Here is a 27993-nt window from a genome sequence, read left to right as displayed (position 1 = left end):
GCCCGGGGCCTTCAGGTCTACTGGGGAACTCTGCACCGAAAAAGGGAGGGAGCCACAGTAAGCCAGACGTACCTTCTGCAGGAAATGCCAGAGGATGGGCACTCTTTCTTTGCCATTTTTCTGTTCCACAATGTGCTGGAGGTACTCAACTGTAATCCTTTTCCTGCAGCTCCAAATCTTAGAGCAATGGACCACACTTTTCCGGGGCAGGTGGTGCAGGAAGGTCACTGGGTCACCATATATTATTTTGGCCACAGGGTTAGAGCTGATACGCTTATCTTGGCTGATGAGATCATTCACGGTGGGAATGGTTTTATCTAGATGCTGGATGGAGAAAATGAAAAAAAAATTCTGGAAGTGAGGTATTGCTACAAACAGATTGTAACACCCAGTAACTCCACCAGTGGGCATCTGCATACAAGGGCATTTGTCCCCTGCTCTGAGCATGTAATCAGGTATTCCCTTTGATCTTCTAATTTCAGTGTCGTTTATAGATGTATGTCTCCCCAAACAGAATGAGATTCAGAAACCTATATTACTCTTAGTAACATTCTGGCTGCTAGATGAGTAATCTATGATTGTCAGTTCATTTTTAGTGCATATATATGTGATAGTTTATTTCTCTACCTCGTACATTACATTCTGCTGTAAAAAGTAATGGAGAGAAAAATACTGCCTGCACTTGCTGGATTCCCAGGAATTCCTCGGACTGACTTCATGACCAGCTGCAGGAGGGAAGAGCACTTGGGGACGGGAGGAGGATGGAGTGACTCGAGGTGGGGAGCATCAGAATCTGGGGCTCAGCCAAAGGCTCTTGCTGGCACCTCTATGAGGGGCAACAGGCAAGGAGCATTCAGCGGACGCCGGGACCCTTCCTTTCTGGACAGAGGAGCAACACAGCTGTCACCACTTACTGCTTACCTCCAGTTCAGGAGAAATCACAGCTGCGATTTCCTTTTCCCAGTTGTTCCTCATTTCTTTAGTTGACAATCTTGGGTCAAAATTTAAAAACCCTACAAAACTCCAAATGTGTAGGTTACCCAAAGCACAAAGAATACAGCAGTCTGTGTATAATAAACCCTAAATAAGTGTTTAATAGAAATAACACTGGTTTTCAGGTAATAGCTTTCTAAATTAATCTAAGTATTTTGAAATACTTCCTGTTGTTATCACCAACTTAATGATCTTTTGAAGATAACGTCAATCTCTAAAAATTCCTCTACCCTACATAATTGTAATCTTAGAACCATTTTGAAAAAAAATACTGAAAGAACAGAACTTAAGCTCCAAAGCCCAGGGAATAGTAAGAGTGGCCCAGGCTACCGCCAGCCATCTCAGCTGCTGCCACCCAAGCCCTGAGGCAGACCACACAGATGCAGAGTGCTGCGGGAACTGTCCACCTGCTTCCAGGATTCTGTCATTTCATCAGTGTGAGTGTGGGTGCGCTCACCTTGCTGAAATCCCATCAGAATAAGAGGCTTAAAATAAAATCAGATTGTTCAAAATGGAAAATAAATAGGAATGCCAGTTTTGGACAAAGAAGTACCTGAGGTGGGAGCAGATTTTCTTGTCATGGGGCAGGACTTCTTATTGCTGTTATTGTTATTACTTTAAATTAACATTGTCCTCACAATGGTAATTGTGATTTTTGCAGATTAGCAAAGGAAAATCACTTTTAATTCCACCACTCACAGATTACCATTTTACTAAGTTATCTTGCAGACCTTTTCTTTCTGTATGGATTTAAATTTTTAAAATAGAAAATTAGCTCAGTGAATACAATATTCTATAGCTTTTTTTTTTTTTACATAACTGTGGACATATAAACATTTAATAAATTAGCACACAACTATGATGGTGATTGATCCTTTGACACACATGCTCCGTGTGGACAACACGTGCTCCCAGCATGGTAGGGGAATGACCTACAGGGCTGACTTGAGAACTGAAGACTCCCCATATATCACTTGTGTGCAGACGCTCCTGAATACTGCAGGTCTTAGCCAGGCAGGGGTGAATGGAGGGAACAGAGCAGCTCCTTCCAGCCTCTGGGCAAGCAAAGTGCTTCCTTTTTCCAGCTCCAGGCATCGCCTTCCCTAGACACAGTTTTCTCTCTGTGTGTTCTCTCATTCTTTCCAGCAACAGCACAGACAGAGCTCAGACTGGCTGCGTGTGGGGTGGCCCACAAGGCAGCGAACCTGCTTGCACTGCTGTTGTGCTGTGTGATCCCCGCCCAGCCCTTGCCCCTTTCCTCACTTTTGCTAGAGAGCTGGTGCTGCTCTTGGAGAAGCCTGCGCAGGACGAGGTGGACCACGCTGATGGTCTCGTCGGCACTGTGTCCCAGCATCTTGGCCAACTGCTCCAGGTCCTTCAGGATGTGCTGCTGCAGAAAGCCTTTTGGATCCCTCGCTGGAGGCTTAATGATGTTTATCAGAGCCTGTGGGGGCAATGGAACAGAGCGTTCAGTGGGGATCTGGTTTGTAGAGAAGATGGTGAGCCTGGTAGAGGCCATTGGGAGTGGAGCACCAGCATAGAGGCGGCAGGCGGTTTCTAAGATGAAAACTGCGGAGTGATCCAGGTGTGATTCAAACAGGTGAAAGGAGGCTAGCAAGCGGAACAGCTGCTGGCTTTTCTGTTATTACAGTGAGATAAAGAATTTTCAGATTGTACTGTTGGCCATCTTGGTTATGCAGTGTGCTCTTTCTTCCCTAGCTACAATGAAGACACAGGTAAAATAATGAAGATGTCAGCCTCTCTACTCCCAGATGTGGACCAAAGACACAGAGTGTTAATTTGAAGTGGATTTTATATAATCTGGGAAGTAGTTCCCCCCATACCATCATATGCCACAGGGGGAAACATGAAGATGTATAACTTGGCTATTACTTTGTAGACTAATTATCTCCCAAACGCGTAGATGGCAGCTAGGACTCGAGACAAAAGGACTCCCTGGGAAGAAGCGAAAGCAGGTTCTTGCTAGAGTAACTTAGCACATTGTTTGGCAGCACTGGGTTATACCTGGGAACTCTGGGAAGCTCCCAGAAGCAGAGCCAAGTGAGTGAGTAGCCGGATAAGGATGAAGACCACTGGGGGCAGCCCTCGGTCACATGTCACCACGTCTCTCTGCTGCGGATCGCCTAGCACATGGCCGGTCTGCGTTCTGTCTGCGCTGTTGCTGGAAAGAACGAGAGAACACAAGACAGAGGCTGAGGCTGGCCGCTTCGGCGCGCTGCACATTCTCAGCACTTGGAGTGAGGCTCACGGCTGAGAAGAGAGTTATGTCAAAAGTTCTTGCTGTTCCACAAAGCCTGGACCATGTTCCTAAGAGTCACTCTCATGACAGACTCGCCTTTCCGGCGGACCAGACCGCACCGCATTCTCAGCGTCAGGTGGCTGTGCTGTGTGCTATTGATGCTGATCCCCGGGCAGGGTGTTAGGACGCAGGCCCGGACCCGTCTTTTCCACTGAAGTCTTTGTCAGGAGAGGAGCGGTTAGGCTAAGAACAGCTAGAGTTTGGGAGGACAGTTGGCATCCCATGGGTGTCCATATCGTTCTCATTTCCCCAAAGGAAAAACTGGGATCTAAAGTCCGGCAGACAGGAGATGCAGTGTGGCAGATGCTCTCAGTGGCAAAACTATTAGAGGTTGGAGGACACTGTGATAGTTTCTGGAGATAACATGAAAGTATTTTAAGCTGTGACTGCAGGGAACAGTCAGAATGTGAGGCCCCCATGCAGGTCCCACTCACTCTCTGAAAGGAGCATTTAGAACCATATTCATCTCAGCATAGGATTGTGGGATCGGATTTGTATCTGGATTCTGAAGTCTGGTATTTCATAAGACTATGTCTCTTCATTTTTCTCAAAAAATAAAAAACAGAGAAAGCTAAGATTGCTGGCAAGTGAGATGGCATCTGCTGAGACAGACAGATGCCCAGGTTTTGGTCCTGCAGACATAGATGTCCCCGTGAATTAGATCATCTGTTTATGTCATGCATATTTCTACAGAAGGTGCACCCAAGGCCCAAAAGGAAGGCATCTGTATTCATATTAACAGCTGTTAATCGGTAGCCTGCTTTGCGTTTCAGGGCCCAGGGAGCCAACAACAGATCAGATGCCTCCCTGCTGCGTGACTGCTGGGACTCTGGCATTGCTATTCAATATAACACAGGGCCACATGTACTGGAGTAATTAGTACTATCTTGAGTATCACTTTATCAGCTGGAATAAAAACAGCCCAACACCCCAAGGTTTGAGTACTTAGGAAATAGAATCCTGACCCACATACTTGACCAGATGAAAGCCGTCCTGAGGTTTGTGGTTAGTGCCTCCAATCGGCGCATGGCAGTCAATGCAGGTGCTCTGTTCCATCGGCTGGCCACACTAGGGTGAAGACAGGGCACTAGAACCACTTCTGGAGCAGTACTGTTTTATTCACAAATGCCGTCATGCAAATGAACACCTCCTTATCACCGGTGGACGTGAGCACCCTCGGATTGTCTGTCCCAGTGTGTGCTTGTTTCGGGTGGGTGGAGAACCCATGGGGACAGGGTAGGTACTCACTAATGTTGCACATGGGCAAACTGGAACTGTTTTTTTAATAAGTGAGACAATTTAAGCTTTATTCCCAGAGTGACACTTTATAGACAAATACATAAAATTCAACCTTTCTTTCTTGTATTCAGCACTTTTTCCATCCCTCCATCTATCACACTAGCCTGTGGCACTTCATGATCTAATACCAAGAATACTAGAATAGCTTCCAAACTGACTTCCTTATGTCCATTTGGACTTTTTCACATATTAATTTTTATGAGACAGAGCCTCTGTCCTCCAGGCTGGAGTACAGTGGCACCATCACGGCTCACTACAGCCTTGACCTCCCCAGGCTCAAGCAAAAGCCTCCCAAGTAGCTGGGACTACACGCATGCACGACCCTGCCCTGCTGATGCTTTGTATTTTTTGTAGAGATGGGGTTTCAACATGTTGCCCAGGCCAGTCTCAAACTCCTGGGCTCTAGCAATCCACCTGCCTTGGCCTCCCGAAGTGCTGGGATTAGAGGTGTGACCTACCACACCTGGCTTGGACTTTTCTTATTTAAAAAAATCTAATCATATAATCTACTTCCAAAGGCTCATTTTTCAAAATCAGATATTGTGCCACTATATACTGAGAGTCACAGCTGATAACACACCAAACCAGTTACAGAATTTCAGAGCTGAGAGCATTCTTGGACAGAATCTATTTCAATGTCCTCATTTCATGGACAAAGAAGTGATTGAAGCTCAGAAAAATGAAGTGTATGTAAGTTTTTATCCCTCTGTATCTCTTATATACGTTATTAAATGACATGCATCAGGCTGGGCACAGTGGCTCATAATCCCAACACTTTGGGAGGCCGAGGCAGGAGGATTGCTTGAGCCAAGGAGTTCAATGTTTATAGTGAGCTATGATCATGTCACTCTGCACTCCAGCCTGGGAAAGAGAGCCAGACACGTCTCAACCAAGTAACTAAGTAAGTAACATTAATAACTAACTACCACGTATCAGCTCAACCCACCAGCCTCTTGCTCAGCAAGTACAGATACTGCATATGGAGGGCTCTAGGCTAGATGCTTGGGAATCCAGAGAGGAATAATCAACAGTTCTTCCCCCATGGCGCACAGTCTACACATGGCTTTTTCCTTTGGCATCTGGACCACACCTCCTCTGAGGGCTAATAATGCAGCCTGTGGTCCAGGCAACACCTTGCCATTCTATCAAGACAAGGCTCACTGACCCCCATGCTGCAGTGGCTAGAAAGAATGGCTAGCAGCAGTTCCCAACCAGTAGCAATTTTCTTTCCTAGGGGACCTTTGTCAATGTCTAGTTTTAGCTGTCACACTGGGAGGAGGGGGTGCTCCTGGCATCCAGGGACTCGAGGTCAGGCATACTACCAGACAGCCCGCAGTGCACAGGACAGCCCGTGCTGCAGAGCCACGTCCACAGTGCTGAGGCTGAGAAGCCCTGGGCTAGAAACCCTTAGTGCCATTGATGTTGCCCTGCTCAGAGCACCCTGGGCACTCCTCGGTGAGCCTGGGCACTCCTGGAAGGCCGAGAGCCTCACTCTCCTGACCCACGATCCCCCTCCTCCAACCCAGGAGTGCATGCCACCCCTCAAACCCTATCTTAAATACCAAGACTCACCTCTCCCACGGAGCAAGGATGGCCGTTGGGACAAGCTGTGAAGAGAACAGGACACACATTGGCTAATGAGGTTTCACCGAATGACTGACATTGAAAAGGGAAAGCTAACTCTCTACTCTCTGGCCCTGACCACAATATGAGAATGAGTGTCCAGAGCATCCCACGCTAATTTAAGTTATATGACACCTGCCTGAAGCTTAATAAATGTATGTTGTCAGTGAAAAATGTCCGAGTCTAATTTTATTAATTTTATCAAGTAAAGAGCAATTAGAATATAGGCCCATACCAGGGGTACCTTTGGAGGCAAGGTGGACAGGATTCTAGACCTTTCTATTTGATTTTTTTTTGTCATGAGCGTATTTTATAACAACTTTAAAAACTAGTTTTAAAATATTTACTCGGGCAACAGCAAAATTTACATGTCATGGGTTATATGAGTCAGTCTCCCAGTTCTATATTTCATATATTTCAGAAGAGCTTTGTGTCAAAAACTTTGTTTTGTGGTGGGCCTTTGAATGCGTCTCTGATGTGGTTCCCAGTCCCTCCCTTCTCCCAAAATGGCATATTCCAGAGAACAGAAGTTCATCACAGAGGGCCTTTTCCACACGACAAAGAAATGAAATGGTTTGGATCATCTAGCCGGCGGAGTACCAGCTCCTTCAAGCCATTCATCTTCTGCAGATGCCACCGGTAGAATGCAGGTGGTTTTGGACCCTGAGGCACAAACCACATGGACCCCAAGTCGAACCCAATGCTTCATAGCATCTGGACACCCTTTGAAGCTGAAAGGAGTATGGGGTCATCCAGACCCCAACACTTACTGTACCAGCGGACTCCCTCCAGACCCTCCCACCTCCGAGCTTGAGCCAGCAAGTCTTCAGGCATGGTTGGAAGAAAAGCATGCTGGAAAACAAGAAAACAGAGACAGCTCTAGATAAGCGAGCTTGTCACCTGGGTGCTGCTGCTCAGCAGGAGGCCTAGAGGAAGAAAGGGAACTCTGCTTTCCTTCTACTGGACTTCTCAGGCTATCTGTGAAGAAAACAGAACAGCTCCCTGTGAAATAACAAAGGGCAAGGCAAGTCTGTCACTATCTTGTGTGCTCAAGAATCAAGTAACACAAAGGCAGAGAACTGAAGATAAATATGCTCAAGAGTTCCCACAGCTGCAGCTCGGTCTCTACAGTGACAAGCTCTGGTGGGGGGGTGTTCCAGTGAAGGCCAATGGAATTGTGGCCTACTCTTACCGCCATGTTGGCTGGGGAGAAGGCCAGATTCTTTAGGGGCTCCAAGAGTTTATTCTGTCCACACAGAAGGATGGCTGCAGCATGAATGGCCATTTCTGTCACCGCTCCCTCAAGGTTGCTGTCACTGGGGCTCGCCCTGAACAATGGCAGAGAATTGTCCACGAGCGATGTTGCAAAATGGCTGATATCAGGAGGTGAAAGGATCTTGCATTCGCCAATGAATTTGCTCACAGCTTCACATTGCTGACAGGAAAAAAACTTAACATTAAGATGTATCAAAGAATATTGTGTGGATTGCTCTTAGGCATACACTGACACCAAATACACATCAAATATCAAGGTAAATATGGAGACATCACCACCATTTGAGGGGGAGATTTTTCAGAGAAGAGAATTGGGCTTATACAAACACAGCATCCACATACGTAAGCATTAATTTTGATACTCTATTTTGTTAAACATTATCTTATGTTCTTGGCTTTAGTTTTCATTATAATTCTACAAGCTTTGGGTTAAACAGAAAATAGTTCCTCCACATGACAAGGTTGAAAACCTATCCTAGATAAAAAAATTATGGCATGATTTGTGTTGATAACTTTCATTCAATTCAATAAAATCCCTCCAAATACTGAGACTTTGAACACAGCCCTGCAGGCGGTTACTCACCTCTGGCGTGGGGTGGAGGCTCGCACTGTGGGATCTGTACAAAACAGCCACCTCCCTAAACAGTGTTAAGAGGAAGTAGACTGACTGCTGGCTTTGGGGGGTCTTGCAGGCCTGCAAAATCAAGGGTATCAAGTGAGAATTTAAAAGCTCAACACATCTTTTTTTTTCTTTTTTGAGATGGAGTCTTGCTCTGTCACCCAGGCTGGAGTGCAGTGGCACGATCTCGGCTCACTGCAACCTCTGCCTCTCGGGTTCAAGCGATTCTCCTAACTCAGCCTCCCGAGTAGCTAGGATTACAGGCACACGCAACCATGCCTGGCTAATTTTTTTTTTTTTTCTTTTAGTAGAGACGGGGTTTCACCATGTTTGCCAGGCTGGTCTCAAACTCCTGACCTTGTGATCTGCCTGCCTTAGCCTCGCAAAGTGCTGTGATTATAGGATAGACCCCCCCAACCCGCCGCCCCTGCCAGATCTACCTAAGGGCCAGAGGCCCGCGAAGTTTGCATGTGAAAAGAAAAGTGCCTCAGCCTTCAACCCACCAAAAGGGAAGGAGCCTTTTCCAGGCCTGGACACCTGGGGTCATGCCCCACATGGGCAGTCTTCTGGCAAGCAACTTTTGGGCTACAAAGTTCCTGAAATACTCTCAGATTAAACTCAATGCATATTTAGCAGCCAGCTTAATGACAGAAGCAACGGAATCACCCTCTGTTCTTCTGACTCCTTCACTGGTCTTAGAAACTTCTGAGCAGAAAGAGGATTTTCCATTTCCTCTTTTCCTGGCACAGGGACTCAAAAAGGAAGCAAGACCAGACCAATTTAAAGGTTAGATTCTAAAAACATCTTTATATTTTTTAACTTCCCACACTACACCAACATATGTATTTTTATTAAACACACAAGCATATCTGAATTATGAATACATCTAGACATGAATTTTGCTATTAATAGTTGTGTCAGCATCTTTCTTAGACTGTTTTCCAGCAGGGTCTCAAAGGAAGTAATGGACATAAATGGTGCTGCTGATGGCCTTGGCAGATCAGCAAGACACAGCAAATCTGTCAACCCAGCTCAACTGTCGTAGCTGTCCTGTTCCAGCCACTGGTTCAAGCACACCGGTCAAGTGTGCCCTGGAGGCTGTGGGCATGTGACTTCCAATACAGTGTCACGTGATGGGCCGCATCAGGGGTCCACCACCCTGCATCATTTGACATAAACCAGGGAACACGCAGGCTCCAAGGGATGCCACCTGGTATCGGAGAGAAGCCATGGGCCCACCCTACCTTCAGAGCAGTCTCAATGCCCAGCGGCTTGCACTCGAGGACAGCTTTGGCCACAGCATCACGGAGAGCCTTGTATTCATTGCCGTACACCAGGTACCTATCCATCTGGCCTGGGTGGTCCTTCTGCAGCCCCAGGAATACAGAGGTTAGTTGGGGGTGAACAATGGGAGGAATGTTTTGCAAAGAACCGTCTTAACAGATACAGGAACCAGGTGGTCCATCATTCGAGGTTTAAAGGCAACCGAGCTGGGATTCCCCAACCTGGCCTGAGGCAGGACAGTCTGGTGCCGTTTTCCCAGGGAACTTCCTCCTCAGTAGAGGAAGAGGTGCGAGTGCAGGGAACGCCTGCCGATGGCAGCGCTACCTGGGGAGGTGCTTGCTTCCTCCATTCGTGGCGCACTGCACCACACGTGAGGCTGGGTGGCTAAAGTCATGTCAACTCAACCCCAAGTGGTAGTCAAACAGTGCCGGGGTTCTTAGTACCATTTTTGTATCCCCTGGACAATAAGAATTTGTTAATTTCTGGGCATCTGGAAAGGACCACTGAGAGGCCTTGAAGCTTCTTTTTTTTTTTTTTTTTTTTGAGACGGAGTCTTACTCTATCGCCCAGGCTGGAGCGCAGTAGTACAATCTCGGCTCACTGCAACCTCTGCCTCCCGGGTTCAAGCGATTCTCCTGCCTCAGCCTCCCGAGTAGCTGGGATTACAAGCACCCACCATCACATCCAGCTAATTTTTTTTTTTTTTTTTAAAGTACAGACAAGGTTTCACCATGTTGGCCAGGCTGGTCTTGACAAACTCCTCCTGACCACAAGTGATCCACCCACCTCAGCCTCCCATAGTGCTGGAATTACAGGTGGACGCCACTGCACCCAGCCTGGCCTTTGAAGCCTCTTATGCAATTCTTCTATTCCTAGTTCTTGCTCTTGCCTGTCTCTGCCTGCCAGAGGTAAAAAGGTCGCGCCTTGCAAGCTGAACTACGTTTAATTTGCTGAAAGCAAAGGCCACAAAAATGTTCTACTTTCCTTGAGTGAAATTCAATTAGAAGTGATGCCTAATTAAAGAAGCTCTGAGGTGAGTGCCCTCACCTTGGCCCTATATAGCAGGCAGTGTAAACATGATCACAGGCTGGGGCAAATCACCTGAAGCACAGAGACAAGGACCAGACAGACAAGCGCAGGTTTCCTTCCTGGCTCTGGGGATGCTAAGGGTAGGCGGAACGCAGAAGCAGTGGCACCTTCCCTGGGTGTGATGGTGAGGTGTGGGGGTGTGTTGGTGGGTGGTGTGAGGGGGTGGGGTGTGGGGGGGTAGGGTGTGAGGGTGGGGGGGGGGGGGGGTTGGGGGGGGAGGGGGCTGGGGGGGGGGGGGGTGGGGGTAGGGGGGGTGTGGGTTTGGGGTGTATGGGGCTGTGGGGGTGCATGTTTGTGTGCTGCCGGGCCCCGCTTCTCACCTGCTGCTTGACAACGTCCTTGGGAAACACCCAGTGGTGCGGGTGACCGGGGTTGGAGAGGCCCTGCACGAACTCCATCCCCCGCTGGCTGCTGAGCTTCCGCACCAGGTACACCCGGTGCCAGTCATTCTCCACCCGGATACAGAAGTGCTTGACATGCCCCAGGTAGCACCGCTTCTCCTCAGCCATCTCTGAGGCCAACGAGAAAGCGGGTGAGTGGCTGGTGACTTAGGGCATTTATTGTAGGACACAAGGCGCACCAGAGGGCATCGGACCTCCCCACAGGCATTCACAGAAACACATCCAGGGGAGAGGGGACGTAGAAAAGCCCAGTAGTAGTCTATTTGAAGAACTAGTTTCCCATACTTCCTGAATTTCTAAGTAACGGAGTCTTTAAACCCAAAGTAAAGCAAGGCAGAGAAGACTTGCCTGGGCCTCCCTCAGGCTCCGAGAGGAAATCTGCAGCTCTGTCGAGGCAGAGGCGGATCCGGGCCACCTCTTGCAGGTATTCAATCGAGGCCTCGTTGGCAGGCTCTTGGCCACGTCTTACTAGAGAATACGTCTTAAGGAAACGACCTTCCTCTCTTATGTGGTTCAGTTCATCATTTCTGGAGCAAGCACTGGTCTTCTCATGTATTGAATCCTGAGGAACAAGGAACAGGAAAGAGAAGGATATTATTTTTTTAAACATGGATGCCCCAAGCTTCTACAGTTGCCAGTGTGACTGGAGAATGAAGGAAGGAAGGATGAAGAATGTTGTTGTAGGTTTCAGTTTACATTTCTTGACTTATGGAAACCTAACATTCCTTTTTAAGGGCAAGAAGGAGGGGAAAAGTGAACCTATGAGGGAAAAAAAAATTATATAATCTAATTTATTTACATTATAAAAATTTTGGATATAAAAATATGAAGATAAAAAGTATCCATAATGTCCCCACTCGATAACCACTGTTAACTTTGGTGGTGTATTCTCCTAGGCTGTTCTGTTTTGTATGTATATGCACGTAAATGCCAATATATACGTTGCTGAAGGCAGAAGCAGTGTCTTTGAAACCTTTCTTCTTTTCTGCATGGAACACAGCATTTGTTAATTATACTGATTAAAATTATATTCTGTAAATTTTAAACCATGTGGTTCAGATAGTTTCCAAAAGAAATTCAGGGAAGAGAGAGTTCACTTACCTCCAGGCAGTTGAGGAAGAGCATGTACAGTTCAGTTTTATCTTCAATTATGAATGCTTTCTTTTTTAACAGGGTCAAGTATTCCTGAATATAATCTTTTACATCATCGAAGCTGCAGAAAGAGAAATATTATTCCTGGCTCTCTCAGATCTGGAGACATACCTTACTAAAAACAAGAGCATCTATCTATCGGTCATCTATCCTGTGAGTGTGTGTATAAACATATACATACATGTATGTAGTTTCTAAGATTTTATGGAAAACCTTTTAGCATAATACTGGAGGAATATAAAACTCACATTTTAGACCAGCTGTCCTCAAACTTTGGTTTCAGGACCCTTTTATAGTCTTAAAAATTGAGAACCCCGAAGAGCTTTTATGTGGGTTATATTATCAATATTTATGATATTAGGAATTATGAGACATTAAAAACAAAAGGTTTCAAAAATATTCATTTAAAATAACAAAAAAGCTATTACATGTTAAATAACATTTAAAATATTTTCCAAAACATGAATCTGTGAGAAGAGTGGCTTGGTCTTCCATTCCTGTGCTGGCCCTGGGGCCTGGCTCCTGGAAGTCAGCGGCCTGCCTGCCCTGCTCCCCACCGCTGCGCCATGTCGGAGAATATGAAAAAAATCTGTCCTCATATACTCGGAATAGCGAGGAACATTTTAATAGTTTTTGCAGATGATTGTGGATATTATTCCTTAATGCTGTGCCAACAGTGATAAACGGTCGTGTCTAAAGGTTAGTTGCAATATGGAGCCTGAAACTGTATCAATGCATTTTTCGGTCAATTATGTTAAAATCAAAAGGTCTGCCCATACTTTAAATAGATTTTTTTCTTTTTTGACCCACATGATTTCATGACATCAGGCATTGGTCATTTGGAAAATATTGGTTCACTGGGCTATGCAGGTCTTATAAAAGTTGACACATTTGTATTCTACATTTTAAAAAAAAAATCCACATTCATTAATATCACCACAGATTGCCCCAAAATGTCTTTAAGTATTCAAAAGCTCACAGGCTCATAGTGGAGAATATAAGCTTTTCAAAATTTTAATTTCAGCTTAAAAGCTTGAATGTTACCATCACCAACCAACATTGTCAGTTGTTTGGCTGAGGCCGGCTCGCTTTGCTGATTTTCAGGAGAGGCCTGCCCAGCCCTGGACACCTGTATCGTGTGCATCCTTCCTCCCAGCACGAGTGGCAGTCCATGAACACAGCAGCTGGCTGCTAACTCAGGGCTCGTCATGAGTGATTTTCAGCAAGGCAACTGTCTACTCCGGTGTGTAGTGGGAGTGTTTTGTGTGTGCTTCCCATTTCCACAAAACATTAAAAAGTCAAATCCTCAAGAGTCAAGATTTAGTAAAAATAAAATGAAACTGGCATGAAGAAAACCACGTGTGCATGGCGGTGAAGAAAACAATACCTACAGCTACTGTGTCTTCACGTGAGGGGCCAACAGTTTAACTCATCACCGCTTTTGTAACATCATCATAAGTATCAATATGTTTTTTTAAAAAAGGGCAAATTTATCTGAGTAATCTAATTTTTAAAATAGTTTTAACCTCAGAGACCTACTTCACACCCAAGGGTCCATATCAACACTTTGAGAACTGCAATATTAGATCAATACAAGTACCACAGGTGATACTATTCTTGGATGTCAACACCCTTTCCAAGGAAATAGAGCCCATGTTCAGGGGAATAGAAACTTAGAAGACATCTAGGACATGCAGGGAGAGCAGGATTCTAAGCTACCATCTGAAATATCAGAAAACTGGGCCGCTGTGGAACCAGGCTCAGCACCGCAGATTCTGGCCTCTTGAGTTCCGTGTCCCTCACACCACCGTGGTCCCTTCACGGCACTGTTGGCTTCTTGCTACATGTGTGCTTGTGGGAATACTAAACTCATGTGCCTACGAGTGAAAATGTCAGAATATACAACCAGTACAAGTAACCAGGTTGTGTCTCACGAAAAAGCTCCCCAAGATCATGTACTAGCTATTAGTCATGACAAGACGACTTGGTAACAAAGAGAACGCCATGATGAGGAAAAAAAGCCAGGGCTTTCTAGAAGCAAGTCTCCTTGTTCTTACCTGTACTTCAAAAGCAGTTTCAGTATCACTGAGCGGATGACAGGAGTCTTATCCACAACATCGTTGAATGGAGAGAGAGATTTTGTGTGTTCACGGTGTGCTTAAACCAGAAAGAGAAAGGCAGCTCACTGCATGAGACATGCAGAAGCGAGATGAAGAAATGAGGGGCTAGGTTTACAGAAGAAAGCAACCTACTCTGGGGAGCACCTCTTAAGAGCTCCTTTTGGACGAAGAGGAGAGAGAGCAGGCTCTCAATCACTTTCTTCTCAGGCGGAGCGTTGTCCTTGAAGCACATGGTGGACACCAGGTCTACAAAGAAACTGTTGCACATCTGCCGGAAGCGGGCATGCTTTTCAATGGCTTCCCTTAGAACACGAGAAACAGAAGACAGGTGGATGGTGTTTCCTAAATGCCTCCTTACAGAATGACTTGAGATTTGCACAGCATTTCACTTTTATTTTTTGAGACGGAGTTTCACTCTTGTTGCCCAGGCTGGAGTACAGTGGCACGATCTCGGCTCACTGCAACCTCCACCTCCACCTCCACCTCCCAGGTTCAAGTGATTCTCCTGCCTCAGCCTCCCAAGTAGCTGGGATTACAGGCACGCACCACCACACCTAGCTAATTTTGTATTTTTAATAGAGATGGGGTTTCACCATGTTGGCCAGGCTGGTTTCGAACTGCTGACCTCAGGTGATCCACACGCCTCGGCCTCCCGGAGTGCTGGGATTACACACGTGAGCCACCACGCCTGGCCAGCATTTTACTTTTAAATTGAAAGATTTAAGTCACTCCTCTCACCCATTAAGAGCTAGTCTTCAAAACTTCAACAGATGATATTTAGATGCATCCCTTTCTAGAAACACTTTGATCATTTGGACCAGCCAACAATACCCTTCAATATCCCAAAGTATGTCAAAGAACCCATCCACTGGGCTTTCCTGGTACCCCACTTTTAGGAGGCCTGAGAAGGGGGGAAGGGGAAGGAAAGAAAACCAACCACTCACAGAGCAGGGCTGAGGCGGGTTGAGGCCTGCTGAGTCCAGAGAGCCAGAGCTGCTTTTAACCAGCTCCAAAAAGCTAGACAAGAAGTGGGTTGGTCCTCAGGTCAGTGACTGTGAATGATACTGACGCATTAAAACCAGTGGCGTCGGCCAGGTGTGGTCACTCATGCCTGTAATCCCAGCACTTTGGGAGGCCAAGGTGGGTGGATCACCTGAAGTCAGGAGTTCGAGACCAGCCTGGCCAACGTGGTGAAACCCTGTCTCTACTAAAAATACAAAAATTAGCTGGGCATGGTGGTGCATGCCTGTAATCCCAGCTACTTGGGAGGCTGAGGCAGGAGACTTGCCTGAACCCGGGAGGTGAAGGTTGCAGTGAGCTGAGATCGTGCCACTGTACTCCAGCCTGGGCAACAGAGTGAAACTCTATCTCAAAAAAAAAAAAGAAAAGAAAAAAAACCAGTGGCGTCTAAATTCCTTGGGCCTCTGATGAGGACCTTTGTTAAGACTTTCTGGCTTAGTTCCTTTGAATTTGCTGTCTCTCAAATCTGTATGTGTATGTCTTGGGGAGAGAATAATCTTGAGATACCAGATATTTATGAAAGTACATAAGTGGCGTCTCTTATGATAGTTCTCTGAGGTCAGGCTTTCTACCAAATGAAGGTTAATAGAGTTTATATTTCTGAATATTGTGTTTGCCAAAAAAGGAAAATTTAAAAAAAAAAGGATGCTTTCTTGAGAGAAAGGGTGTTGTACCTGTGCGCTTCGGAAACAGTTGGAGAGAATTCGTCTGGCAAGGCAGTTAAACAGCAGGGGCACATCATCTGCCCTGGGGCAAACCAGGCCCTGAGGCAGCGCAGGCAGTACACGTGGTCACAGGGCAGACAGACGGGGTCCTCTGCATCTCCCAGGCAGATGGGGCATGGCTGAACCCCAAACCTAGAATCCCAGAAGGGCAATCAGTTCTGAAGCAGAAAAACTGACCAGAAGAAGTGAAAACCACGAAAGGCTCAGAATTCTCGCCTTCACGGATCCAAACCTAAGCTCTCACCTGGTGAGGGTCTTGCTGGCTCTCTCCTTGCATTCACAGAGAATGCTCATCACGGCCTCAAACGGCCTGTGCGTCTTGACGTCAGAGTTCTCTCGAAGACACTGAAGAAAGGCAGGGACAGGCGTCATTAGCAGTGGGGAGGGCTGCGGGCGGCCAGGCCGGGGGACAGAGGGAACCCCACATTCAGGGTCAGGGCTGTGCCGCGTGTGTGAGGTGTGAGGCCTTAGTGATCCTGTGTTTAACACTTGAACTCTGAATGCTCATTTTGTGATTATGCTGCTTGTCAGGGGACTACATTCTCAAGTTACGATTTTCCCTCTTTTTCTTTTAAGGTCTCCTCTGCTCTCACTACTAAGATATTTCAAACTTTAAGTAATAATAATGACCATCTGTATACCCCCCACCAAGCTTTGAGAAATCTCAGCATTTATGGAATATTTGCTTTAGATCATTTTTTTAAGTTTTTAAATTTTTTAAAATTTTCTTTCAGCCTCCCAAGCTGCTGGGATAGATCATTTTTTAGAGAAACAAAACATTATGCATACAGTTACAATTTCACATCCCTCTGTCCCTCCCCAGAGATAACTACATTTCTAAATGTCTGCTTTTAGGATAGCTGTAAGCATATCTCAACATGGGGTTATTATTTTGAATGTTTTAAAGCTTGATATCAATGATATCACACTGTATAGAGGCTTCTGCAACTCATTCTCTTCATGATACCTTAGGTCCAGATCACTCATGTACCCACTGATGAAGATACCAGTTACCTGACTGCTGGTTAATAGGCATTTAGATTTTTTGCAATTCCTGACAGTCCTGTATTCAACATTCTTGCATATGTCTGAGAGCAAATGAGAAGTTTCTCTAGGATATAGTTAGAAGTGGAAACACTGGTTTTTAGGCAATACACATCATCACTGTACAAGATAGTTTGATGGCTGTACTAATGGAATTTGATGGGCAGGCATGATGTTGGTATAGACATCTTAATATTATGTCTCCCTTGGGCATTGTGAGCTCAAGGAGAGTTCCTTTCTGTTCCAAGTTTGACAAGGGTATTTCTTTCCAAATAATTTTATCAAATGCTTTCTCTTTACATTTTGAAATGATCATTTAGAGTCTATCTTTTAATTTATATTACTGATGACATTTACATATTTTTTTTATTTTGAGCCATCCTTGAATTCCTGGGATTAATCTTACTTGGAAGTGATGTGTGTACTTTTAATATCCTAATTAACTTTGTTAATCAACAACCCAGTTCAAAAATGGGCAAAGGACTTGAATGGACATTTCTCCAGAGAAGACAGCAAATGCCCAACAAGCACATGAAGGATGCTCATCATAACTAGTCATTAGAGAAATGCAAATAAAAACCACAATGAATTATCACAGTGGCCATTATGAAAAAAATCAGAATCAGCATGAAAACTAACGAGGTATGGTCTTTGGCTGTGGTTACCTGCACAGAGATCTGACTGGAAAGAAAGAAACCAGAAACCCAGTAAGTTTCTGAGGCCATTTTATTGCCAAAAAAAACCCCACGTTCCTAACCTCCCAAATCCTGTGAGCATGTGAGCCGGTAGGGGGCCAGCTCCTTTACCTTTGGGTTTATGGGCCCAGGGTCCTTAGGACCCATGCTGGACCTGGCTGAAAGCCCTGTGCATCTCCCAGAGCTCCAGGACATGATGAGACTTGGAGAGGCTGCATGCTGTGTGGGTGTGGGGAAAGGGCAGAAGGGGGGCACCGGCTGTGTCCTACTATCCTCTCTCCACCTTTTCCTTTAGCAGAAGAACTCTAAGTTCCACCTGGCACATGACCACGCCACGAAAAACTCCTCAGTTTCTTGCAACCAGATAAGGCCGAGTGCCCAAGTTTAGGACCACGAGACACGAGCGGCGTGGTGTGTGCATGTCCGGGATTGGTCTCCTAAGGAAAACGGCCTGTCCTCCACCTCCCCTGCTTTGTGTCCCACAGGCTGTGACGCCAGGCCACAGGGTGGAAGCTGAACATTAGGGACAACGAAGGGACAAGACAGAAGGAGCGTGGGCACCTGACTCCATGCCAGCCTCCGGGGAGCTGGTACCTTAGCCTTGGGCTGCTCATACCCATCCTGGGTGGGAAATCAGCTGATACTGTGTCTAAGCCGCTGATGTTTTGATAGGTTAGAGTCAACACATCCAGCATCCATGCTGGCCTCCTTTTAGTAAACCTTCCTGTGCTCCAAAGGTCAGACAGCCAGCGCTGCCTCTTCCAAACCCCCTGGCGGTGAGGGCTCTGGATGTGCTCACATGAAGGTCACGGGTGCGGGTGAGGCAGAGGCTGTGTTTGGCTGAGTGGCCATCATTGCTGGACACCACTGCGTGGCCACAGAGGTGCATCACTGTAGGGTCACAGGTTTTTTTTCTGCAGACCACCCCACATTAGTAGCTTTACGAAGGGTGTTGAGTGACAGGCATGGTGGCTTCCTGTTCCTTGGTTCTGTTGACAGCACTGTTTTGAAGACCCCAACCCCAGTGGCATTCTCTGACATCCTTGTCTCCATGACTATGACAATGATAACAGCTCCCACAGACACCAGGCTAGTGGTCTGTTCTGGGGTCACTCCAAAGGCCAGGCAATCCCTCCCGAAGCTTTCACAAGCATGTTCCCTGCATCAGCCCCTTTCTGCACACAGTTCCTGGAATCGCTTCTAAATGATACGCTCTGACTTACCAATCAGCAGAGGGTAAATAATTAAACAATTAAACATGGAAAATGTAATGGCCTAGTGATGAAATCACCTTCCTTTGCACGTCTAGACAAAACGGTCAGAGCCAAAAGAGCGTCTCCCAGCTGCAGATCAGTGTCAGCGCTGTTCTTCCTTTTGGAAAAGGGTGGATCCATGCGTGTGCTGAGGCCAGCCCAGGTACTCACCTTGTCTAGTAAGAAGACGTGCTCGGTCACCAGCCTTTGTAACTCGGGGACCTGGCTCTCAGTTCCTAGGAGCACATGCTCCACAAAGAGTGCGGTGGAGAAAATCCGACTCCACTGGGCTCTGTCAAAAGAGGGCGTCACTCACTCAGCTCCCACCAAGGCACCCAAGGGTGAAACGAGGAGGGAGACGGGAGAAGAGATGCGGGACCCAGGGTCCAGGCCCAGCAGCTGGGATTACAAGCAAGCCCTATGTGACACACTTCCTGGCCCGCCCCCAGCTCGCGCCCTCAAGACGCTCAGCTTAGCTGGGACTCAGTGTTCCACTATGATGCCTCTGCACAGGGTACCACCACAACCCGCTCATTGCACGATCCTGCACCTGTCAAGTCCCACCTCACCTCGACAGCCCTGCACAGGAACTGTCTTCTTAGGGAAGTGGACTCTGGCCCTGAGGGCCTGTCCTGCTCCGTGCGCCTGCCCACCCGGGGTGTCCTTTCTACCACAGCATTTCTCACACGGCATCACAATAGCCCGCTTGCATTTCTACGGCCCTAGTACACGGTGCACTCCCTGAATGCACAGCCACCTCTCGTGTCTCCAGCACCCTAATGAGACGCCTGGCACTCACTAAGGGTTCGGCAAATGCGGAGTGAGCGGGTGAGGACGGAGCCCCTCCCATGGCAGGAGCACCTGCCAGTCTTTCTCACGGACATGCCTGGCACTTGGCAGGCTCCTGGTGAGCGCATGCCAGATGAAGCAGTGGGTGAGGGCTCCTGGGTCTCACCTGACTTCCCTGATGACAGCCTCGGCCAGGCTCCCGCTGCTTTGCATGTGCCCATCGGAGCAGATGAGCTCCAGTGGCATGGAAAGATTCTTCACTAACTGTAGCCACGCCTGGGGACTGGGCTTCAGGGTGTCTCTTGTCAGCATCTCCGTGCAGGCCACTGCAGCAAATGCGTCCAGGGTCTGGGGAGACGGACAGCACAGCGTGGCTGAGCGGTGCCCCTCCCACTGGCCCACCAGAGGCCTTGGCTGTTAGCTGCATGTATACTTGTGTCCCAGGCTTGCGACCTAAACTTCCATTGTCTAGGATGTGGGAAGCGTCAGCGAGATGTGTTCTTAACATCTCTGAATTCAGCTGAGGTATGTGCCTTGTGAAGAAATCTCCCACTTGGAACACAGCCCCAAAAGCTCTCCATTCCCAGAATGGAGTTGGAAGCACCACAAGGCTTGCTCAGGGCAGATGGAGGAGGGCCATACCATCTCACATCCAGCCAGCTCATGGTTCTGAGTAGCTTCCACCAGGCTGTGGAGAACCTGAGGGTAGATGGTCAGGATTCTGGAGAAGTTCTGCAGCCGGCTTCTGAAACGCTGGTAGGCAAGGTGCACCCACGGTAAGGAAACCTCTTCCTCGGGCGCTGCTGATGCCGCTTTCAGTTCCCTAGTGCAGGACCACAGAGCCATCTGCAGAAACTGGGATTCAAAAAAGCTTTTAGAATATATTTTTAAATTACAAAAATGGTACGTTTTCCCTGTGGAAAATCAGAACTACTGGAAAACCATAAAAGAGGAAATTAGAAACCATGCGTGCTGTTCTGTCCCGTTTGCTTCTGTCCAGTTTTCTACCTGCCTCTCCTCCCACGTTAAGGTCACCGTGTCGTCCGGGCTTTTTGCCACTGAACATGACATCATGAACTTTCCCTGTGACTGAGTATACTTGTATACTTAAAAAACATGGTTTTAATGGCTGCTCAATAACCCATCATACGGCCATACTTTAATTTGCCCATCCTGTATTTCTGGACAACTAAATTATTTCTTATTTTTAGAAGCAAAGCTGAAACGGACATCCCTGTGAAGCAAATATTTGTCCACGTCTCCAGTAGTTTCCTCAGGACAGAGTCAGCAGTTCAGATCAGATGAGGTTCTCGACTGTTCTGCCACGCAGCCCTGCAGGGCGTCCACTGTGCACGCTACGCTGTCAGCCGCGTGGCCTGGCCCTTTCTTTGCAGCACTGGCCGGCGGCTGTCCTTTTTAAAAATCAGCTTTGCAAAATGAATACATAAACATGATATCTAAAAACTGTTGTGTTGATTTGCTATTAATAGTAAGGCTAAGCAATTTTTCAAATGTTTCCTGGATGTTGATATGCTTAATGAGATGATTATAAAATTGTTTTATAATGTTTACCCATTTTTTAAAACTTCGGGTATTTTCTTATTGATTCCTAAGAATATTAACCTCTAGTCATATTGGCTGTAAGGATGTTCTTAAATTTGTCACTTTCCTTTTTTATGTACTGAAGTTTAGAATTTTTAGGTAGTCAAAAGTATGACTTTCTATTGAATTTCACTTATTTATTCTTACCCTGTAGGGTTAGTTACGTATTTACCTTAATTTTTTTCAAGAGAAATAACATTTAAAAAGAAGATATGTCAAGGAAATTGGAGGTCTTCTCATGTTCACAGAAAGCTCCGTGTTTTAGGAGCCCCTGGGCGGTGAGCTGAGGGTGTAGCACTGAATATTGAGAGGAGACTGGGCGGCCCCTTCACCCACCGGCACCCTTCGCAGACCATGTTCTGTTCCCAGACTTCACAGCACCAGCTCCAGGCAGCTGAGGAAACGTCTCCGTGTCTGCATCCAGTCCCCATCGTGTAAGCTCTACACCTGACCCTTAGCCAGTATCTAAACATCTACCTTTAATTCCTCCTCCGTTGACACACGCATGGTCAAGAGAATGAAATCCTTCAAGTAACACTGAAGAAGTTCCTGCTGCGGCTCTCCATGGAGCTGGGCAAGAAACCTGCCCAGAGAGGTCCGCTGAAAGATGTCCACGAACTTCTTCGGCAGTCCTGCAGAGAAGAAACCAAGGAGCGGCCTGGAGTGCGTCTAAGTCATGGCGCTCCCCTGCCTCCAGGGGGCTCCGGAGTGAAGGGGAATGGGGACGCCTTGTTGAATGGGAGCTCGTAGACAAAGGGGGCACCAACTGCCCGATTTTGTAGGGAATTGAAGGAATAGTCACTGTCTAGACATTTAGGATATTTTTCTTTTTCCTTTTTTTTTGGAGATGGAGTCTCACTCTGTTGCCCAGGCTGGAGTGCAGTGGGTAGCGTGATCTCTGCTCACTGCAACCTCTGCCTCCCAGGTTCAAGTGATTCTCCTGCCTCAGCCTACCAAGTAGCTGGGATTACAGGCGTGCACCACCACACCCAGCTAATTTTTTGTATTTTTAGTAGAGACGGGGTTTCGCCATGTTGGTCAGGCTGGTCTCGAACTCCTGACCTCAGGTGATCTGCTGGCCTTGGCCTCCCAAGGTGTTGTGAACCACTGCACCTGGCCTAGGATATTTTTCCAGTGGAATAAAATAAAGGAAGGCGGAAGCAGTGTCAAGTTTAGGCCAGAAACAGCCAAGCTAGCCCCAAAGAGAAACACCTAGATAAGACTGAGTTGTATGTTGCATGGCTACATTGTATGTTGCATGGCTACAGGCCACAGCATGCTTCAGGAACCACCGGGTCCAAGTAAATCAGGAACGAGTGGGCTGCTCTTCGGGGCTGGAGTCACAGACCATGCAAGCCGGAAAGATCTGGCTTCTAGTGGGCGGGGTGCGGCCCTAATTTGCATGCTGTCATAGAAAAGCAGGGTCAGTTGGGGTATTGTCTTGAGAAAGGAATATGCTCGTGAGGAGAGAGACTGCTTTGAGTATGTTCAGAAAAAGTGGCAGAATGGTAACCTAGAAAAGAAGGCCACCCTGAGTCTTCCAAATGGTACGGTAAGTAAACATGGAAAAGATTACTGCATGTATGAAAGATGGCTTTTGCAAAAGTGTTGCGTCGTCATTGGTTTTTCTGGACTATGGCAAATCCTCTGGCATCTGGCAGCAGAGCTCAGCGCTGTGTCTGGGCTGTGACTCCAGAGACACAGCTGGGAGGTGCCTCCTGATGGGGCAGCTGGGAGTAGGGGATGCTCCAGGCGCTTGTGCCTTCTGAGGACGCCTCTCCTGGGGGCATCTCCCGAGTCCAGTGCCCCAGTCTGAGAAGGCCCAGAATGGGAATGACCAGCTGGTAGAGGGGACAGTCCTCCTCTTGCCAGAACACACCCCATTTCACCATATCCCTAGCCACCACGGCACCAAAACCCATCTCACAGGCTCCTGCTGCCATAGGACTGAAAGGTTTCTGGTCCCGCCGGGGACTCCCACTCCTTCAGCAGAAACTTTAAAATGACGCGGTGACATAAATTGGACGCTACTGCAGAAAGAAAGTGTGAAAACTAAAAACTCCAAAATTCACCTTGCGATGGTAGCCACCCATCTGCTTTTCACTGTCAGGCATTCCCTTTGTGATTCACCTGTGCTGAATCTGACCTGTCTTGAGGTAGCCTCACCTTCTGCGTCTGTGATGTACCGAGCCTGGACCCACAGCTCCTCCAGATAGTCCTTAATTCTCCAGCTGAAAGGGACATTGTTGGAAGCGTTCTCGGAAAGGTTCATGTGGTTCTGCACCACGATGTAGGCCATCTCACCTTTACGTCTGCAATAAGGTGAGGGATGGTAAGAAGAGGGTTTGTGAGACATCACTCAAAACACAAGACAAGATCTGCCACTGATGCCAGCTCCTCTCAGGCCTCAAAAACGAAGGGGCCAACAGGCCAGGTAGACAGCGCTGATCTATTTCACAGTACAGGGTTTCTGTTATGACAGAACTAGGGAACTATCTTATGCAATCTTTGTTTTACAGGCAAAATAAACAAACCAAGGCTGACGGGTCAAGTGTGTTGCCCAAATCTCGGGCAGAACCAAGTCTTCTGGTTCCTGAACGTGTCTGTCTTTGATAACTTGTAACACAGAGCACAACTTGTTAGAGAGTCTTTGTTTCATGAACATGAGCAGCGCCTTGTCTTTTAAATAAGTGTTTCCACTGGCAATTCAAATTCCATTTCTTCCTTTCTTTCTCTTGCTCTTTCTTTCCTTTCTTTCTCTTTCTTCTATCTTTCTCTCTCCCTCCCTCTCTCTTTTTTTTTTTTTTTTTTTTTTTTTTTTTGAGATAGAGTCTCACTGTCACCCAGGCTAGAGTGCAGTGAGTGGTGTGATCCTATCTCACCTCAAACTCCTGGGTTCAAGCAATCCTCCCGCCTCAGCTTCTAGAGTACCTGGGACTACAGGTGTGCACCACATTACGCCTAATTTTTAAATTTTTTGTAGTGATGGGGTCTATGTTGCCCAAGCTGGTCTTGAACCCCTGGGTTCAAGAAACTTTGCTGCCTCAGCCTACTAAATTGCTGGGGTTATAGGCATGAGCCACCGAGCCTGGGCACATTTGTTTCTATATTCTTTATAAATCTGCATCCAGAATTGAAGCCCCTGAAAGCCGAAGTGGAAGCTGTTGGGAGCTGAGCCTGAGCCCCACAGCATCAGGCCTGGGGAAGGGGATGGGGGCTGTGCAGCTCCACCAGGGAATGAGGGACGGGGAGGGAGCACAGATTGTGGGGCTGTTCTAAGCGCACCTTCTTCGTGCCACACCACGCTGGGTCTGGCTAGAACCAGTGCTCTGAAAGCAGGGAAATGAGGAGGGTGGAGATAAAACAAATTTCTTGGAGCTTCGTAAACTTCCTGTTCTTTTTTTTTTTTTTTTTGAGACAGAATCTTGCTCTGTCACCAGGCTGGAATGCAGTGGCGTGATCTCGGCTCACTGCAACCTCCGCCTCCCAGGTTCAAGCGATTCTCCTGCCTCAGCCTCCCAAATAGCTGGGATTACAGGCACGTGCCACCACACCCAGCTAATTTTTGTACTTTTAGTAGAGATCGGGTTTCACCATGTTGGCCAGGATGGTCTTGATCTCGACTTTGTGATCCACCTGCCTCAGCCTCCCAAAGTGCTGGGGTTACAGGCGTGGGCCACCGTGCCCGGCCAGACTTCCTGTTGTTACTGCAGAAAGCGCCCACGTCAACGTTGCTCTGAAGTTGTGTGCTGCGTTTCACCCAGCCCTTAGGAGAGCATATTAGGGTCCTACTGTGTTCTGATAGTTTCTCTCCCCAGGGAAAGAAAGCCTTCCACTCACCTTTCATTATTCATCACAAGAGGAATGTTCAGAAGCGTCGTGTCACTGAAAATAAACATCCAAAGATCTCTTGCCCAGGGCGGAGTATCTGGCCTGGTCAGTAGCTCTAGGTTGCCGTCTCTGTCGATGAATGATATCATGCTTGCCAGCAGAGGGGTGACAGCACCTTGGACCCGCTTCCAGAGGGTGTGCCTGCAGCACAGAAGACAGACGGGCCACCACGGGTCAGAGGAACCACAGTGGCGGTCTGCCACCTTTTGACATTTTGTTCCTTCTTAAGCATTAACAAAACTAGTCTATTATTTACCACACTACAGCGATGGCAATAACTTGACACTTCCATCATTTTTAAGTCCTAGAAAACAGACTCACAAAGATGTCTAAGATTAGAGGCAGAACTGGAATGGAACTTAGTTCTACATCTAATAAACTGTCATTAGGTTACTGGAAGGGTAAAGTAGTGTTTGCTTTTTTATTTTTAAAACGTACATGTGAGACAGGGTCTCACTCTGTCACGCCAACTGCAGTGTAGTGACACAATCATAGATCGTCGTAACCTTGAATACCTGGGCTCAAACGATCCTCCCACCTCAGCCGTGCAAGTAGACAGGACCACCACACCCAGTTGCCACCACGCCCAGTGCCACCACGCCCAGCTAATTTTTAAATTTAGTTTCATTTTTTGTTGAGATGGGGTCTCACTATGTTGCCCTGGCTGGCTGGTCTCAAACTCCTGGGCACAAGTAATCCTCCCGCCTTGGCCTCCCAAAGTATTGGGATTACAGGTGTGAGCCACCACACCTGTCTGCTTTATTTTTTGCAAGGCTGCATAATTTTTGCATGTAACTTTTTCAGAACAAGTCATTGAGGTTCTCTAAATAAATAAAATTATTATGACAATTCATTTGGAAAAAATAAACATTTTAAAAATCTGTTGTGGATAGACTATAATACAGATGAAGAGACCAAAATGAATTTATCTCAGATGAAACTAAACAAGAAGGCACATGTTTATCTGGAACTAAGTATTTGTTCCTGTTGATGTTTTTGTACACTAGATCTGAGTGTCTGATAGACAGACAGGTGGATGGATAGATGGGCAGATGGACAGGTGGGCGGATGGACAGGTAGGCAGATGGATGGATGAATGCACAGATAGGCAGACAGATAATTGGTTAACTACAAGACATTTTGTTGTTATATATATTTTGTATATATTTACATGTAACAATAATAACTCTATTTCAAAATTCTTGTGTAAAGGATAAGAATTAAAAGGTGGCCGGGTGCAGTGGCTCATGTCTAATCCCAGCACGTTGGGAGGCCGAGGCGGGTGGATCACCTGAGGTCAGGAGTTTGAGACCAGCCTGGCCAACATGGTGAAATCCCGTCTCTACTAAAAATACAAAAATTACAGGCATGGTGGCGGGCGCCTGTACTCCCAGCTACTCAGGAGGCTGAGGCAGGAGAATCGCTTGAACCCGGGAGGCAGAAGTTGCAGTGAGCCAAGATCGCGCCATTGCACTCCAGCGTGGGGTGGGTGACAAGAGTGAGACTCCATCTCAAAAAAAAGAAAAAAAAAAACCCGCAAGGTAATTAATGTTGGGGGGAAAAGCGAAGCCTCTCTTTTGAAGAGAATAAAAAGAAATACTTATATTTTTTAAATATATAGTACACAGGAACCTGGCAAGAATTTAAAAATGTCTACCGGGAAAATAAAGCATCCCAGTGCCCAGAGGGAGAAAACCGCAAACTAGGAAAAGTGTCGTGAACACAAAAGGCAGAAGGAAAACCCAGGCGCTGGGCCAAGCGCTGGGAGAGGTGGGAGCTGCTGAGCCTGGTTCTGCCATATCTAGAGCCGCTGAGCCTGATTCTGCTGTATCTGGACAGGCAGGCAGAGTTCGGGACACAAAGGACTCTCAGGATTTGGGCCATTTAATCCCGAGAGGGCAAAGGACTCCAGTCCCCAGAACACAGTGGTGGTGAATCGAGGTAGGGTGCTGCTGGCCCTGGGGCAACTGAGCTGAGGGTGCGGGTCTGGCCACCACTCAGCGGCTGCGCAGGCCTCACAGTGACCACAGAGGGTGACAGAGCCAGGCCTAGCGCTGCATGAACAGCAGAGCAGGGAAGAGCAGACTGAGGAGGTTCAGTGACTCAGGGCTGGTCTCGGGGAGTGGAGTCAGGGATTAAAAAGCATCAACAGGCTGGGCACGGTGGCTCACGCCTGTAATCCCAGCACTTTGGGAGGCTGAGGCGAATGGATCACCTGAGGTCAGGAGTTTGAGACCAGCCTGGCCAACATGGTGAAATCTCGCCTCTACTAAAAATACCAAAATTAGCTGGGTATGGTGGTGGGTGCCTGTAGTCTCAGCTACTCAGGAGTCTTGAGGCAGGAGAATCACTTGAACCCAGGAGGTGGAAGTTTCAGTGAGCTGAGATCGCATCACTGCACTCCAGCCTGGGCGACAGAGTGAGACTCCGTCTCAAAAAAAAACAAAAACAAAAAAAAAGCATCAATAGAGTCCACAAGGAGGAACGGAGGGAAATGAAAATATTTCTGATCTCCTAAAATCCCTTCAGAAGGCGTGACAAGGAGAGAAACGAAGGATAACTAGAGAAAAAGTAGAATCAGAAAATCTCTGGTCATGAGGAAGGTGTCTAAGTCCCCATTCCCGGTCACCCCGCTTCTTCCTCCGTGAGCCCCCATTCCTGGTCACTCCGCTTCTTCCCCTGTAAGCCCCCATTCCCAGTCACCCCTCTTCCTCCGTGAGCCCCCATTCCCATTCACCCAGCTTCTTCCTCCGTAAGCCCCCATTCCCGTCCACCCCGCTTCTTCCGTAAGCCCCCATT

At 47.3% G+C, this 27993-nt stretch overlaps 1 protein-coding gene and 1 long non-coding RNA gene across 3 annotated transcripts in view; one reads left to right on the top strand and one right to left on the bottom strand.

Annotated features, from left to right (window-relative positions):
- The window catches only part of LOC116463785 (E3 ubiquitin-protein ligase RNF213), a 77852-nt gene that overhangs the window by 11711 nt on the left and 38148 nt on the right, over positions 1-27993 (bottom strand). For both annotated transcript variants that reach the window (XM_058434843.1, XM_032147048.2), the window contains 23 exons: positions 25144-25335; positions 23470-23615; positions 21781-21935; positions 20344-20556; positions 19868-20049; positions 19084-19204; positions 16165-16265; positions 15870-16052; positions 14308-14477; positions 14113-14212; positions 12005-12116; positions 11252-11465; positions 10823-11013; positions 9374-9496; positions 8094-8204; positions 7428-7670; positions 7006-7087; positions 6185-6219; positions 4287-4381; positions 3019-3175; positions 2257-2437; positions 922-1013; positions 73-324 (listed from right to left, as the gene is read on the bottom strand). In XM_058434843.1, the coding sequence (XP_058290826.1) occupies positions 73-324; positions 922-1013; positions 2257-2437; positions 3019-3175; positions 4287-4381; positions 6185-6219; positions 7006-7087; positions 7428-7670; positions 8094-8204; positions 9374-9496; positions 10823-11013; positions 11252-11465; positions 12005-12116; positions 14113-14212; positions 14308-14477; positions 15870-16052; positions 16165-16265; positions 19084-19204; positions 19868-20049; positions 20344-20556; positions 21781-21935; positions 23470-23615; positions 25144-25335 (3451 nt within the window). The remainder of the gene's footprint in view (positions 1-72; positions 325-921; positions 1014-2256; positions 2438-3018; positions 3176-4286; positions 4382-6184; positions 6220-7005; positions 7088-7427; positions 7671-8093; positions 8205-9373; positions 9497-10822; positions 11014-11251; positions 11466-12004; positions 12117-14112; positions 14213-14307; positions 14478-15869; positions 16053-16164; positions 16266-19083; positions 19205-19867; positions 20050-20343; positions 20557-21780; positions 21936-23469; positions 23616-25143; positions 25336-27993) is intronic.
- On the top strand, positions 11471-18052 carry LOC116463788 (uncharacterized). Its single transcript, XR_009212141.1, has 3 exons — positions 11471-11583; positions 12077-12208; positions 17429-18052. It is a non-coding gene; the product is annotated as an uncharacterized LOC116463788 (long non-coding RNA).

This window comes from Hylobates moloch, unplaced genomic scaffold (genome assembly GCF_009828535.3).
Source record: "Hylobates moloch isolate HMO894 unplaced genomic scaffold, HMol_V3 SCAFFOLD_64, whole genome shotgun sequence".
Taxonomy (NCBI): Eukaryota; Metazoa; Chordata; class Mammalia; order Primates; family Hylobatidae; genus Hylobates; species Hylobates moloch.
Note: the sequence above shows the minus strand (reverse complement) of the source record. Positions and strands in the feature narration are given on the sequence as shown.